Here is a 12,375-nt window from a genome sequence, read left to right on the forward strand (position 1 = left end):
TGGCAGAGACAAAGACAGAGAGAGTGATAAAAGACTGGACAGCTCATTCAAGACTTCTGTAGAGAGAATCTGTAATGATGGAAGAGGTCAATTAAAAGACAGTTGTGGTCCCTTTCACACACACACTCCTAGCTGGCTCTGCATGTCTGCATCTCTCGCCTCACACACGCAGCCATCTTTGCTGTTTTATGCATTGTTATTCTGCACATAAAAATGTTGGGTGTGTTTGATTGAAAGTGCATTTAAATTTTATGATCCATGCAAAGATGAGTGAGAGTAAGATGTTCAAGGGAGAGATGGAGTCTGTAGAAACTTTGTCTGCATTAATGATGTTTCTAAACTCCAACATCCAGCACCGTCTTCACTGGTTTTCACTGGAATTTGGAATTGCTTGCGCTTATTATGAGCTATTATTATAAAGTCTTTGAAGATAGTATATCATAAACAATTCCATTAACCGTCTAGCTTATGTTATCATAGTATGACCAAAATTATTGCAACTTTGTTCAATGAACTTGCGACTTTGTTGCCATTTTCAAAGGCAGGGACCAGATCTGTGATGATAAACGGGAAATGAAAAGAACAATTCAGACTGATTTCAATGTGTTGGCAATTTGTCTGTACTTATACAGTAATGTGCAAACCTGTCTGAGAACAACTGCAATCACTGGTCAACCACTAACTTTTACTAGTCGCAAAGAGGTTGCCACCGTAATTTTACTTTAATGTGACTGCTGATCCATTAAGCATGTATTGATTTTGAAATTTAATAATAATAATAATAATAATAATAATAATAATAATAATAATAATAATTTGCTGACCAACATAATAATATTTGTTTTATTATTATTTTTGCTTCAATTGCTTGTTGGGCAGCTTATAGACAGAAATTCATGCATCTTTGCTGCCTGGATCCTTGATTAGCATATATTATGGGGCTGGCTAATCACCCCGAAACACTTGCTTGTTGGCTTTTTGTTTGTTTTGGCAGATCACCCCCATTTCATTGTGTTTCTGCAAAAGACCCTGGAGAGCACACTTGTCTACTGTAAAATTTGCAATATTTAATGCATTCTCTGGTTCCAGCCTTTCCATTGTTTCTTTTTGTTTTCATATGTCTGGGTATTTGACTCTTAGTTGGGTAAAACAAGACCTTTATATTAGAAACTGATTTGTCATCTTGGTTGACTAACTTAAGTTTATTTGCATAAACATCAGCTATTAGGTCAATGCATCAGTGGAGCGATGTTTGATCCTCCAGTTTCGGGGATCTGATGTTGAACATTCTGACCCAGTGTCACACTGATGAGATGTTCATAGGTACAACATAAACATCAGATTAATATCAGCCATTATTTAGTTTGAACTACAGCAAATGAAAACAGCTTTGGTGAAAAGGGACTGTAGTTTAATTAGCACAAAATCTCTGACAGTATTGATTTCCAACTTGGTGGAATGCCACAGTATCATTAAAACCTCCAACTCTAGTGTCAGCTTTAAAAACAATGCATTTTATAATTCAGTTCAGTTTTTATATATTTTATTGCTGTGATATTTTACTTGTAACCCACCAAGGGACTGCAGATGCAAATTAGCTCTAAGCTAACTCTGATACAATGCTAATGTTAATATTAAACATGTTCCCTTAAAAAACAAACAAACAAACAAACAAACAAAAAAGAAAATTAAAAATTCTTATCCCTAAGCAAAGATCTGGGCTTGTCCCTACTGTTTATATCAGGATACTTTTGATGAACATGTGTCTCTGCCTCACCTCACACTACCAAGCTATGACTGGCTTTGTTTCTCAACCCATCATGAATCCACAAAATATGTTCGATCTCCTCTACTTAACACTTTGCTACTGTTTTAAAATTAGCATGTTTTATTCTTTTGGTCAGTTGCTTTATTTTCATGGCATAAAAAATAAGATGGACAATGAAGTACAGGTACCTCAGATTTGCAATATGAGTAAGTTAAATTTCATTTGTAAAATTGTGATTGGGATACTGTTAAATGTCAATGGAAATTATCTTAACGTTACAGTGTGTAAAATATCATTGCTAGTTGTCAGTAGATTGCAGACTGCAGTTAACCGAGTTCTGTTTTTTTTTTGCCTACTTCAAGGGTATAATGGTAGTTATGGTGGCCACTGTTCATCTGTACTGACTGTAGGCTATAAGTCTGCTGTTCACCTCAGCTGGTGTCTACATGTATTTACTCTGAAGCAGGCTGTAAAACTGTGAAGAAATTCTGATACAAGTCAATGAGTCAGTGAAGTTCACTTGTGTCTATGACAACAACACTGAAATGAGTCATTGAGGATATCCTGAACTTTTCTCTCGGTACGTGAAATTTTCTTTGAAGTCGACCTATCATTGTTGGACTCTGACGCTTAGTGAATAAACTCTCATATGATGTGAGAACGTAATCAAACTGTTTATCAGAGGGAACGTGTGATTTTTAGGACACTCAAGCGTAACATTAACTGTCATAACGTTAACTTAAAACTAGCTGTTGTTGTTTAGTGGGCTCATTGTTGAGTTTCTCATCTGCTGACAGTAACTTTGTTATTATCAGGAATAAATCAGCACGCTTATACAAACTTTCACGTGTTAAAGTCCTGATTTCAAGAAGAGGAAGATTTTTACTTCTTTAGTGGGGGGGAGGGGGGGGACCCTTTCTTAGACGATAAAAATATGAACCTTCATATCTGAAGTCTGAAGGCCTTTACTCACCAGGCGTGTAAAATTCATGTGAATATTTTGAAGCTTAAAAATATTTTTCAGACTAACCTATTCATTCATGCCGACCACATAGTTTTGCTGGACCAATTTGTGGCATTTTTCTTAAACCCAGCTTGATTTTCCAGACTTTTCGGATACGAATAAAGATAACGGACCAATCTGATCACTGCCTTTGGGAACAAGTGGACTCGTAGCTCAAAAATGCAGTGGTACAAAATATACAAATAGTAAAATAATACTATTTTACCTCAGACACACAGCTAGACGCTGCTCGAGTCAGTCTGCACTGGGAAATCGTTTTTCTGCGTCCTCAGGTGTGGTCCTAACTCTGCCAACAAGAGCTTAGCCTGCTCCACTGACATCCTGAAATATGTACTCCCGGATTAAACCATGAAATTCTCCCTGCTGCTGCCTTCTCATTAGAATTGGATGAACCAAGAATTTCAGTTTCTTCCTTTGCTTGTTTAGAAACATCAGGACCAGCTCATCATCACTTGATGTTGACTTCATATTCTGTGTGTTCTTTGTGAACAGGTTTTCCAATGCCTGCTCCTGTGTATTTTTAATGGATTCATTCAAAGTTCATGAGAACACATCAGTTTGTTGCACACTAATTAATGTATTTTTTTTTATATGTACAATATTATTTTTTATGTATAAAATGACCTCAAAAATGACTGACTGCACTACTAAGGTTAGGTTAAAGTATTAAAAAGGTCCTGAACACGTGCATCCATGTTTTTGAAGATACTAGAACTTTTGTTATTTTGACCTTCTCACACAACTTGATGATACTGCCCCCTGTGCATCCTGCCGTATAGCTCCTCTGTCTGTTTTTAGAGCATTTTCTGCAGATGTGACTCAACACAGAGGGCGGCAGCATAATTAGCAGACAAGCTAAAGCAAGCTTATCCCAGTGCTAGGCGGCTAACTCCATGACCTACTTTACAAAGAGGATTTTCCCCACCACTCACTCTGCTGGTGTGTCTGCTCACCGCAGATAACTCTGTGTAACAAATTCATGCACACAAATATAGACAATCACCTACACTCAGTCAGTCAGTCACACACAGTCAGCTAAACGCGCACACAAACGCATCCAGGTACGAACGAGTGCGCGACCACGTATAGATGCACTTGTGAGTGACAGAGGGAGAGAGACTCACATCAAAAGGGAGCTCACTCATGCACACGCATACACACTCTATCAGTAATAAAGCCTGAAAGCCATGTCAAACCCTGAGCTGATGGTATATGATGCTTGTTATTCTCCCCATTGTGTCTTCTTGGCTTTTTGCGAGTGTGTATGTGCCTGTATACACGTGTGTGTGTGTGTTCATTTTGCTAGTCTTTACGCAAGTCTGAGCACTCAAATCCAACTCAGTCCTGTCCCTGGAGAGTGAAAGAGTGCTTTGCATGAAAGGAATTCCTCTCTTATCTCCTTATTCATGAAAAGCTCATCATGTCTCTTGTTGTTTGCATACTGGGTCCTTTTTCTCCTCCCAACTTGCTCCCGATAAACACCTCCCTCTGCTCCCCTAATGTATGCCCACTCTTTCTCGTTCTCTCTCTCTCTCGCTCGCTTGCTTCCTTTTCTCTCCATCCCTCCAGAGGATTGTCTCTACCTTTCTTCTCTCAGTAAGGCGCAATCAGCCGTGGAAGTTATTGACCAGCAAGGCGCTTAATGAGGCTGATACAACGAGTGACCAGAGACCTTTAACTTTTTACAAGCACACCTCATTAAAGTTCAAAAGCCAGATATGGTAAAAGAGCGGGGGAAAGAGAGGATTTCTTAAACACAATAAACCTGGGCTATGATATATTATCATTCCCTAAACCTGTGAAGAAACTGGGAATTGAAATGAAGCAAATGAGAGAGAGGAATATGGAAGATATACTTCTGAGTAGGAGGAGAAATGCTGAGACAGCCAGGGAGCTCAGTGGAGAAACTGGCTTTAATCTACACATCAAATAGGAGGAGAAAATGAGCACAGAAAGTGGCTTAGCTGGTGTGTGTGTGTGTGTGTGTGCGTGTGCACCTGTGTCTGCTCGAACAAACATGTGCATATTGGTGGGTGCGTACAGGCAAAGGGCTGATTACAATAACAAAGAGCTAGCACTTGGAAGCGATGTAGCAGCGTTTCACTTCAACACAGCCTGGGCCAGATAATTAAAACCAATAAAAATCACACCACAATCTTTTTTCACCCCAAGCTTTTTTCTTTTGCCATCCTTTCGCTGTTCGTTTGGGTTTTTTTTATCTCTTATTTTTGAGAGAGGATAACTATCCACTTCAGTTTTAATGGATGTTCTCACTGGGAATGAACAGAATTCAAAAAAGAAGGAGTTGCTGAGGGAAAAAACCCTACTTTTTTTTTTTTTTTTTAAAAGCCCTACTTGATAGAACTGGTTTTGCCTTCAAAGCAGTACTTATGGTTGACTGCTGATTAAGTTGTACCAGCTAGAGCTAAGACTGCAAGACACTTGGGTGGTGATGCAAACCCCTCACAGCCTTTGGTATGTGACCACCTAAGAACTGCTTAGACCTTTGTAACACTGGTGTGTAGGAACACACACACACACACACACACACAGCCAGGCTCTAGAAATTAGTATTCTAAAAATCGTGTACATAACTATGCCAGTGGTCCATTTAACTACTAAATGATATATTTGTGAGGACAGATTCTCAAGCTTGTGGACAGACTTGTGTAGCTATGAGAGCTACTGCAGAACAAATCAGAAATTTATGACTACCATTGACCCTTAGATCAAATTTTTCCTGGCCTGTGATTGGCTAACCTCTTGCAGGACCTCCGACCTGCTGCCTATGAGGTCACAGCAGCTGCTGTCAAAAGTGTCCGTCTCTGCTTCCCCCCCCCATCTTCTCTTATTTATTTCATGGTTCCCTGCTGTCTTTTCCCACACTCTTCACCAGCTCTGTGCTTGTTTATGCTTGACAGGAAAAGAATGAGCCTCTCACCCTCAACTAACTTTAACTTAAGGAACTAACACAGATCAGCATACACCAGAAGAAAAAGAGCCCTGAGATAGCACATTGCGAGGAGCCGCTTCAGAGAAGAAATCTAGATGTTTCAGTTGCTCCAAAAGAAACAGGCCTGGGGGGGGGGAGGCAGAAGGTTTGTGTTTGTTAACAAGAGCCCCATCTCACCTCTACCAGGTATGAGACGGCTGGAGTGTTAAAACGTGGGGCATACAGAAAGAAGAAAGTGAGAAAACAAAAGGCCACAGTACATTAAAGGAGGGAAATAACAGGTTTCCAACAACAGCAAGGATGACAGGCTGCGAGAGACAAGGCGCCCAGCGTACACGTGAAAGCGAAAGGAGAGGAAAGAATGGGCTGAAGGAGGTGTGGAGAGTAACACAGGGCTCCTTTGGTTCTGGAGGGAAAGAAAAACAAGAGGGCCCAGCTGGTGTGGGGGAGGAAGGAGGTACAGATAGGAGAGGTATAGGGTGGGACAGGAAAAGAGGGAGAAGAAAGATGCAGCTTTATTCCCCTCAACTCAGGCGTTTTCGTCTCCCTTGTGCGAGTGGCTCTGGGTGTGATTCACTCATTGTTGTGAGGCTCCTTTGCAAGAATGAGTGTGTGTATGTGTGTTTGTGTGTGTGTGTGTGTGTGTGTGTGTGTGTGTGTGTGTGTGTGTGTGTGTGTGTGTGTGTTAAGTCACTCACAGCTGTCCTCCTCCTCAGTGATAGCGCTGACAACATAGCAGGCGTACACGAAGCCAAGGAGCTGCGAACACACAAGCAAACATAGGAGGTTAGACACCACAGACCTGCAAGGCTGAAGTTAAGCTGCTGAGTGCTTTCCTCGATAGACAAAGAGACAATAAAGGAGGAAAATGGGTTTGTTCTCCGCATCCTTAACTGGTGATGCAACACTGCTCAAAGAGCAGGGTCAAAGCCAGAATAACTTGTTCATTAATTAAATCTTTCTGTGAACAAGAATATCGAGTAATCATTAAAGACATTTATTGAGCAAAAACATTTTAAAAAGACACCTTACAAATTTGTGCTTTACTTCTTCTTCTTTTTGCAATTTTGTACAATTCTAATGAGCTTGGAAGTAAATATTTGGTATGAACACCTTTCTTCTTCTACACAGCCTGAACTCTCGTTCATTTGTCAAGATGATCCCACACTGCTTTAATAATGTTGAGGTCTGCACTCTGATAGTGTTCCATTGTGTATCCACGTATGGCTCTACTGCAGTGCCAGTATGGCGTGCTGAAAAATGAAGCCCTTGCCAATCAGACCCTTTCCAGATGGCGTTCCAGTGTGGCTCAAAATCTGAAAGAACTTTTCTGAGTTCATAATTGAGATAACTGTAGCCCCAAACCGTGACACATTGCACGTAATGCCGAGATATGAAAAGGTTTTATGGTAACAGCTCTAAGGGAATCACAAATATTTGCAAAATAATCTTTTATGCCTGGCAATTTGTGCTATCATTAGTTTAATTGTAGGTTCAACTAAAGAAATTAGATCAAATGATGTGTTTTTGCAACAGACTGCTTGTAACAAAGTGCCTAAAACTGGTTCTTTGCTAAGCTGTCTGTTTATGTGCAGACACAACACTGATTCATAACTTGAGTTAGATCCCTTTTTTTAAATGCTTGAATGATTCACAGGTCAGTATTAAGTGGCTTAACAAAAAAACCCAAAAACAACATTCCTCGGAAAATGATCAGGTACAACGCCTAGACTGAAAATGACTAAATAAGCAGCCAGTGTCCAAAGAAAAACTTTGGAAGACCTCCATAAAGCGTCTTGCTTTATATAACTATTCCTCAAGAGCACTTTAATAAAGACAAACAAGTCCTGCTCCTTGGAAGTAAAGTATAAAGACATGAGAGGTGTCTTAAGCACTGTAAATACCTGCCAAAGCACTTAGAAATTCTCTTTTGATAATGTGATATCCCTGTGGTGAGGAATCCTCAGAGAACTGCCATCTGACTCTACAGTTTCCCTCTGCTCTACAGAGCTTCATAGCGCCTCTCAGCAGTGTGGCTGGAGCTTTACTGTTTTGGACCATTCTTACTGCTGATACTAAATGTTTTTCTTGGGAACCAGGCAGCAACAATAACCTCTAAAAACTCTTTGCCACAATACCTGCCCGGCATAGAAAGGCAAAGTTAGTGTCTGGCTGGAATACACAAAGGAACATTTAGTCAGTAAAAGATACTGCAGTCGAGGGTTTCTGCCAGAAACGTTGTTAAGCCCAGTGGCTGGATTTGGCCCCACAGTGGGAGATTTAATGTTGCACTCTATTAGCACAGTTCTATTCACCAGCTGCTTCTGGTGAAGAGAAAGAGTCAAACACAGGGGAGTTTATTTCCCCTTTCTACCAAGAAACGTAGGATACAGCAGGAGAAAAACACCAAGTCACGGTTTCCCTGAGTACACATTAAACAATAACTGAAGGAAAAAGTGTGTTTAGTCATAACACTTCCCCATTTCTTTGTTTTCCATTTTATTTCTACTAACACTGCAACTCTTTGAGCTTTTAGACACTTATAAAATACATTAAATAACCCAACAGCTGCAACTTTTGTCACCAGAAAAATGTCCCTATGCTCAACCCTGTCCAGGATTCAACCTTGGCTGATAGAAAGAAAAGTTCCCTCCCAGAAAATAAAAATACAAAGCCATTATTATGATAGCATTTCTCTATACTGGCTGTATATGAATAAGTGTGTGTGTGTTCGCTCTAACTGTAATTTGCTTTACTTTGGCCGTAGGTTATGGAGTGTGCATAGAGTGGTTGCCCGTGTCCACAAACACAGCAGAAAGCAGCAGAGCCAGCACACAGCTGACTATAGGAGGAACACACATGTGGGGAAACACAGCACTGGGAATGGCCCGTGGCACTGGCAGATGGCTGTCATCAACTCAGAAATATACACAGCGAGTCTCTGCACCCAGCCACCCATCCATCACTTGGCACTCTGCCATGCCAATTAAAACAGCGTTGGGCACGCTGCCCTGCTCGCACACTGGGTTCACAAACACAAAACCCGAGGGGGTAATGACTGTGCGCGATGATATCTATTTATGTAAGATTCATTCAACATATAACTCAGCTTGGCTGATGTAATTATAGATGAAACAAAGATAATGTGCTGTTCGTCTCTGTCGTTTGCGTTTTTGCTCCATTTTACGCACGCACAAAATCTGTTGGACCTTCACTGAAGTTCCAGATGTAGATTAAATGTTTTATTTATGAGTGAAAAGCAGGTGTCACATTTAGTATAAAAGGGAAGGTCTCTGTCTCTGTGTGGGCTAGATAAGATACTCTTCTTTCTGCTTCGCTGTCACTATATTTTTTCTTTCTAATATCTAATTGCTGGTCTCACCCCATCCATTACACTGGCAGTGAAATGGAGGTGAATTAGCATATGTATAAAGCCAGTGTCAAACACAAGATGGTGTTAACAGCAGGGGGCACACCCCGTTTTTCAATTTTATTGTGTCTCGGTGTGTGTGCCCATGTGTGTTTTGCCTGTAAAAGTGTGTGCTCTTATGAGTTAATATATGCATGAGTGCATGTTGATTTAAACTTCATAAAAAGGGCCCTGATTTCTCCAGTCTGGGGTTGACCCAAACACAGGATAGGCAAAGCATCAGCGTAGAAGGCCAGAGCAGGAAGCAGATGCCTGTGTAGCATACACAAGTGAGTCGAATTAAAGTGCGCGTCGACATAAACTGTCTACGTAAGGTTTGTTGGATAACTGAGCTGCCAGAAAAGCTTTCATGTGCTGCTTCATTGATTTTGTCGGTGTCTGGACATTCTTTCACGAATAAATATTTTGCCATTTTGATTGAATACCTTTGCTGTTATGATTATGGCAGTGAAGAACAATCTAATAGTTCATGGTCAATTCAGCGATAGCAAAGAAAATATGGGCAGTAATTTTAAAGCAAAGCTATGTGCACTGCAGTGCAATTACCCAACACTGCTTTTGCCTAATACATGTAGAAGCAGGTTGCTGGTGGTACAGATGTCTGGCAGATTACACTGTAATGTGAACAGGGTAATTCTAGTGTGTACCTTTTGACAGATGAAAAATATTTCCTGTCTCTTAACAATCGAGAGATGCAAAATTGTGATTCATAGTATCATAAAATGCTGAGATGTTTTGGTGTCTGATATAACAATTTTACTGACTATCAACCGAAGCCAAACACTCAAAGTGTGCCCATCGAACGGTCAGGCATGGGAAATAAATGCTGACAGCAAGACAGATCAAACACTGCATGTTACAGCTGATTTTTATCTTCCATTCCTCTTTTATATGGTTTCCACTAAATTTGGACAATTTAGGAAGAATCAGGTCAGGATATTTTTCCCTGTTGTGCTTTCTCAGATTTAGCACACAGCAGGAAATAGTCTGCTTCAGATGCGTTTGCGCTTCTTCAACTACTCGGTGCGGTTAAAGCGAGACTGCTGCCTGCAGGCGGGAACACACATGATTCCAATTCACAAACAGTAAATGCACAGTTTTATTAGCTGCGCTATTCATGCACTGGTTCAATCCCAACACCACACAGACTTTGCACAAAGGAGCTGGCAGGTAGAAGACTTAATGTCATAAGCCTGAACCAACTCTGTCAGGTGATGTCTAGAAAAGTCAGGACTGCAGCTTTGATTTTATGTGTAAAAAGCCGAATTTTGGTGTCTGATAGAGCTCTGAAACTCCCACTGACAGCAGACCATTTTCACAAAAGCAGTTTGCAAGTACTGACGCGTAGCTCACAAATGGGAAAACTTCATGTGTCAAGAGGCCAAAAAATTCCAGCAGTTCTCCTGTTAACAATTAACAGCTAACAAATTACATCTCTCTTACTCATTCGCTCATAACAACTGGCTGCAGGAAAGTCGGACACTGCATGTTAGAGCTAATCTTAAACCGATCTGTCTTCAAGTCCTTTTTTATATTGCTTCCATGCATTTAGTGCGACAGGAAATGCGATTTAAAAAAAATCAGAGACGCGAACGCTGGGCGGCTTTTTGCTGGAGGCAGCAGCCAATATAGGTCGGTGTCCTCAATAACAAGTGACAGAGCTCCACTTATGTATCATTGCATATTAAGCGTCCTTAAATGAAGCTAATAAAATGCCTGTCTCTCTGTGTCTCACACTCAAACTTACACACACACACCAACACACTCAGTTTTCGGCACCTATGTGTAGAAATGAATGTCATATTAATTAAGCACATAAAGCCCCCGCATGTCCTCGGTGACTTGACCTCAGTCTTTCTGTGAAGACGTGCCACACTAAAGCCAACTAATTTGGCTGCCAATCATTTTTCCTTCTCCTTTGCGCTGTGCACTTTGTGTCTTTATAGTAGTCACTTTTCTAAACACAGGTCTATATGTTCCTGTCACTCTGCGATCTGCAAACCTCCTCTACTCTCTTTCTCTCCAGCCCTCGGTGATTCCCGATTTTCGGCTCTTCTAACACTAAATACCACTCTCTTCTTTGTTTTCTCTCCTTTGTCTCCGGGGCTGCTGAGCAGTGAACAGTGATCTCCAGAATTAATAACACAGAGAAAGAAGCAAGCAGGCGGACAATTGGATACTATAACTTCAGTTCAGGAAAACAAGTAAAGATGTCCTCCAGTGGGTCTTCATGCTGCCGAGTGAACTAAGCAGGTATTAATAGTATTTCAGTGCCATTTGCATTTCTTCTCTCAGATAATGAGGCCGAAGAGAAGTTAAAGGCTCTGACATTAATGTGTGTGTGAGTGAGAAGATCAGGCACAGAGCTAGAGAAAGGTTACTTTTATTTGCATAGGCTAATGAAGGTCAAGTTTACAATGAATGTGTCTGTCCAGAAAGACACAAAGCCACCTTTGAAAATAGACTTTCACTCATAAACATCAATCCACTGGGCATGCAGCTACTTTGGTCAACCGCTGTAAAATGAATGCAAAGTGCAGCTCACGATGCTCTGGTGTCAGTTTTTCAGGAAACGAATGTCAGGAAATCACTAATGTTATTTAATTTTGATCGAAATCATAAAACATCGAGTTCATCCCAATCGGACCTGCCTGTGGTTTTCCAGTAAAAAAAAGTACATTTGTCGTTGAGATATTTTAGTCATGCCTGATTGGAGCTGGTAGGATAAAAACCACTTCATGTCTAATCTGAGTCAGACAGTTGTGCTCTCGCATGCAGCTCAGCCAGGTAAAGTTAAAGGCTGCAGTTCATGTGTGATAATGACTTAGGAAGGCATTCGTTAGTTACAGCTTTTCTAACTGGAAGAAATGCTGCTTTACTATTTCAAATAAGTAATTTGATATTCATATAAATGACAAATATCAACAAAGGATTTTGTGAAAGATAATTAAGACTCCACAAAAAAAATATTTGACAGTTTATGAAAATACTGATCATTAGCTTTTTTCGGTCACATTAGAGTAGGTAAAAGGTAGCCTCTTTGCAACTAATGCTGAAATTGTGGTTCACTAGTGGTAGCATGTTGGGAGTCCATGGATATGAGAGGAGAAAACATCTGTGGATGGAGTGCATAAAATATGTGGTAAAACTGGTCTGTGTGCTACTACTCATCTCGTTGTTGCTTTTTCCAGGCGGCTGGG

The 12,375-nt window shown here is 40.6% G+C and overlaps 1 protein-coding gene across 3 annotated transcripts in view; it reads right to left on the bottom strand.

The window, feature by feature from the left end:
* The window catches only part of nkain4 (sodium/potassium transporting ATPase interacting 4), a 55,841-nt gene that overhangs the window by 5,947 nt on the left and 37,519 nt on the right, over positions 1–12,375 (bottom strand). For all 3 annotated transcript variants that reach the window (XM_085394944.1, XM_085394943.1, XM_085394942.1), the window contains one exon: positions 6,444–6,504. In XM_085394944.1, coding sequence (XP_085251070.1) covers positions 6,444–6,504 — 61 coding nt within the window. The remainder of the gene's footprint in view (positions 1–6,443; positions 6,505–12,375) is intronic.

Source organism: Rhamphochromis longiceps, linkage group LG20 (genome assembly GCF_057381845.1).
Source record: "Rhamphochromis longiceps isolate RC_006_pf linkage group LG20, R_longiceps_female_GT1.1, whole genome shotgun sequence".
NCBI lineage: Eukaryota > Metazoa > Chordata > Actinopteri > Cichliformes > Cichlidae > Rhamphochromis > Rhamphochromis longiceps.